Genomic DNA, 3,181 nt, shown 5'->3' with positions numbered 1-3,181 from the left:
AACGGCATATCCTCTGGAGACCCTGCAGACCCTGGTAACCGCGTGATGGTTCTTGCCGCGACGAATTTACCCTGGGAATTGGATGAAGCTATGCGTCGCCGACTTACCAAGCGCGTCTGTACGTCAATCATATTGGTGGCTGTTGTCTCTAGAAATTGAACTAATCTCTACATGAATAACGAGACAGATATCCCGCTACCAGAATCTGAAGGACGCTTACAGCTATTCAAGCTCAATCTGGAGAAGGTGGATGTGGCATCTGACGTCAACTTTGACAAGCTTGTTGCAGCGACAGAGGTGAGGAAAAATCACCGATCAACTTGCAGTGTGGTGTGAGATGTCTGACCTAGCTTGCGTTGAACAGGGCTATAGCGGTGATGATATCTGCGGGCTTTGTGACACAGCCAAGATGATGCCAGTGAAGCGTTTATATACTCCTGAAGTTCTGAAGGAGTTGCAACGCAAGCAACGTGAGGGTGCGTCTGATGAAGAGCTTCAAGCACACGAGAAGAATGCGCTGGAGGTCACATGGTCGGACTTCCAAACAGCACTTGAAAACGTATCAAAGTCTGTCGGCAAGGAGCAGTTGGAGCGCTTCGTCAAGTGGGAAGAGGAGTTCGGGTCCAAGTGAAGAGATGACTATGTTTGCATTAACTGGGCACAATCCGATACAGCACAAATTTACGTACGTATCTTCTCCTTTTGTGCGTTTGATCGTTGTTTGATCTACAACTTGCGCTTCAGCAAACCCGTCAAGAAGTCGAACGAATTGCCGTCAGGGTAGAGCTCGAGGCGAGAGCCGTCATCACCCTGTGCTAAGAGGCATCCAGTGCTGGTAAGCCCCTTGATCACAGCAGGCACCTTCTTTCCACCTGCGTCATCGCCGCTCGCGACTTGCACTACTTGGTCCGTGTGCAACCACCGCGCGAGATAGTCTGTCATGAAGGGCTCAAAGCCCTGCTCGAGGAATAGCTTCTCCATGGGCTCGTACACGTTGCAGAAAGCCGCCAAAAACTCCTCCCTGTAATGCGACCGACTCGTCAGCAAGTATCACCAACATAGTACGTTAAAGATACTCACTTTGTCACGGTGCATGGTTGTTCCTCCGTGCCCAAGATGTCCTGGAGACAGATCGTTGGTGTCCGGTTCGAAATATTGATACCAACGCCTGTAAATACGAGTCAGTAGAAATCTTAGGGTCTTTAGATAGCCAACGTATCACGTACCTGTGGTGACACTGAATTTGCCGTCGCGGTATTCGGACTGGCAGAGAATTCCACCGATCTTGACCTGGTTGGCATAAATGTCATTGGGCCATTTGATCTTCACAGGGCCAGCACTACCGGGAACTGCGGCGTGCACTGCCTCCACAGCCTTAATGATGGCCAGCGAGACGAGGTACTGCACGAAGGGTAGCGTGGTGCCGTCCGTGAAGACGCTTTGGAAGGAGAAGGTAAGGCATCCCTCGGGTGACGACCACGTGTTGGTGCCGCGGCCCTTTCCGCTCGATTGTAGCTCCGTGTAGCACAAAACACCTGCAGGTGCAGCGGGCTTGATCGTCTCGCGCAGCAGCGTCTGGGTCGAGCCCAGCGAGGGGCTGTATAGCACGACGCCACCCAGCTCCTGCGTCTTGAGAAGTGGAAACAGCTTGCTCTGGACCGGATCTGTGCCACCAGAAGCCACAGAGGCGGGGTACGAGGGCATTGAGGCCTCAAGCCACGCCTGTAGTGCCTGTAGGTGGCGCTCCGAGCGCGCGTAGTAGCGTAGTTCTTCCGTCATTTGCCTTCTGAGCATGTGCGGATATGATCACAGATAACTTAATTTTGAGTGTCACAAAACGGAGCAAAAATGGAATTTGTGAACAGTGGTCTCTTTATTAGACCACATTCTGTTGCTGTCTACGGGTGACGGCGCTATCTCTTCTAAAAGCAGGATGGTGCGTGCTTCAGCTTACTCGAAGCGCATGAAAGACGTCGAGGCCGGATCCAGATACTTGATGTCCAAATTGTAGCTCGGGCCCATCGAGGAGCTCAAGTGAGCAGCCTACAACAAACAGAGTCTGAGTATGACGCTGACTTCAATAATACTGGAGTTAAGCCGACAACTTACCTTAATGTACTTGCCCTTTGCACCTTCCGGCTTGGCGTCGCTGAGTGCGACCATGAAGGCTCGCACGTTCTCAAGCAGCGCCTCCTCCGAGAAGCTCATCTTGCCTACACCAGCGTGGATGATACCCTTCTTCTCAGCGCGGAACTCCACCTGACCGCCACGTGCCGCCGCAATAGCATCACCGACCTCCTGTGTCACCGTGCCCAGCTTTGGGTTGGGCATCAGACCGCGAGGGCCAAGAATTCGAGCCACACGACCCACAAGCGGCATCACATCGGGCGTAGCAATGCAGCGGTCGAACTCCAGCTTGCCGCTCTGCACCTGCTCCACGAGATCCTCGGCACCCACAATAGTAGCGCCGGCAGCCTTGGCTTCCTCAGCCTTGGGTCCGCGGGCGAACACGGCAATGCGAACTTGTTTGCCAGTGCCGTTCGGCAGACTCACCACGCCGCGCACGCTCTGGTTGGGCTTGCGCGGATCCACGCCCAGCTGGACTGCTAAGTCAATGGTCTACAATAGCAATCACCACGCAATGTTAAGTCGTCCAATCACCAACGAAACTCAATGAAGCACAATTACTCGATTCTGACACCCACCTCATCGAATTTGCGCGCGTTCTGGGCCTTGCATTTGCTTAGAGCGGTCTGAATATCGATAGGAGGCTACAGATGCCATAAATAAGTAATAATCGTTATTATAATCTCAAATAGTAGATAATTAAATGACACGCACGCACCTCTGGCACATTGGAGCGACGAGGCACGAGGCCCAGCGCAGTAGGTGAGCGCGTGGGCTTGGAGCTAGGCGTCTCGAGTGTCGAAGACGCGCGCACCCAGCACGAGGTGGTACGTGCAACGTGGGTCTTGATGGCGCTCGAGGCGGAGAGCACGCGCATGGTCATGGTCCGGAGGCTTGAGCGAGCGGCTAGCGATTGATGGTGCGGCGACAGAGTGCGAATGTTGCACGAATCGTTGAACACTAAAGATACACCATTTATGTGACTTGAATGTAACACTTCGGCAATTTGCAACGTGTTTTTTGCTTCACTTTCGAATTTGGGCTGATAATGAAG

The 3,181-nt window shown here is 53.0% G+C and overlaps 3 protein-coding genes across 3 annotated transcripts in view; 1 reads left to right on the top strand and 2 right to left on the bottom strand.

The window, feature by feature from the left end:
- The window catches only part of PPTG_03969 (hypothetical protein), a gene marked incomplete at its 5' end in the record, with an annotated part of 5,525 nt that extends 4,890 nt beyond the window's left edge, over positions 1–635 (top strand). The window contains 3 exons of the mRNA XM_008897774.1: positions 20–118; positions 188–297; positions 365–635. Coding sequence (XP_008896022.1) covers positions 20–118; positions 188–297; positions 365–631 — 476 coding nt within the window. The 3' untranslated portion in view covers positions 632–635. The remainder of the gene's footprint in view (positions 1–19; positions 119–187; positions 298–364) is intronic.
- A 91-nt stretch (positions 636–726) lies between these two features.
- On the bottom strand, positions 727–1,779 carry PPTG_03968 (biotin-[acetyl-CoA-carboxylase] ligase; the record flags this gene model as incomplete). The annotated part of the gene is made up of 3 exons (XM_008897773.1): positions 727–1,021; positions 1,081–1,168; positions 1,227–1,779. 3 exons carry the CDS (start codon positions 1,777–1,779, stop codon positions 727–729), a joined length of 936 nt encoding a protein of 311 aa, XP_008896021.1.
- A 171-nt stretch (positions 1,780–1,950) lies between these two features.
- PPTG_03967 (ribosomal protein L1) overlaps positions 1,951–3,181 on the bottom strand; it is a gene marked incomplete at both ends in the record, with an annotated part of 1,901 nt that continues 670 nt past the window's right edge. Inside the window, 4 exons of the mRNA XM_008897772.1 lie at positions 1,951–2,043; positions 2,110–2,619; positions 2,706–2,771; positions 2,846–3,087. Of these exons, the coding sequence (XP_008896020.1) occupies positions 1,951–2,043; positions 2,110–2,619; positions 2,706–2,771; positions 2,846–3,087 (911 nt within the window). The remainder of the gene's footprint in view (positions 2,044–2,109; positions 2,620–2,705; positions 2,772–2,845; positions 3,088–3,181) is intronic.

Source organism: Phytophthora parasitica, assembly GCF_000247585.1.
Source record: "Phytophthora parasitica INRA-310 unplaced genomic scaffold supercont2.6, whole genome shotgun sequence".
NCBI classification, from domain to species: domain Eukaryota; phylum Oomycota; class Peronosporomycetes; order Peronosporales; family Peronosporaceae; genus Phytophthora; species Phytophthora nicotianae.
Note: the sequence above shows the minus strand (reverse complement) of the source record. Positions and strands in the feature narration are given on the sequence as shown.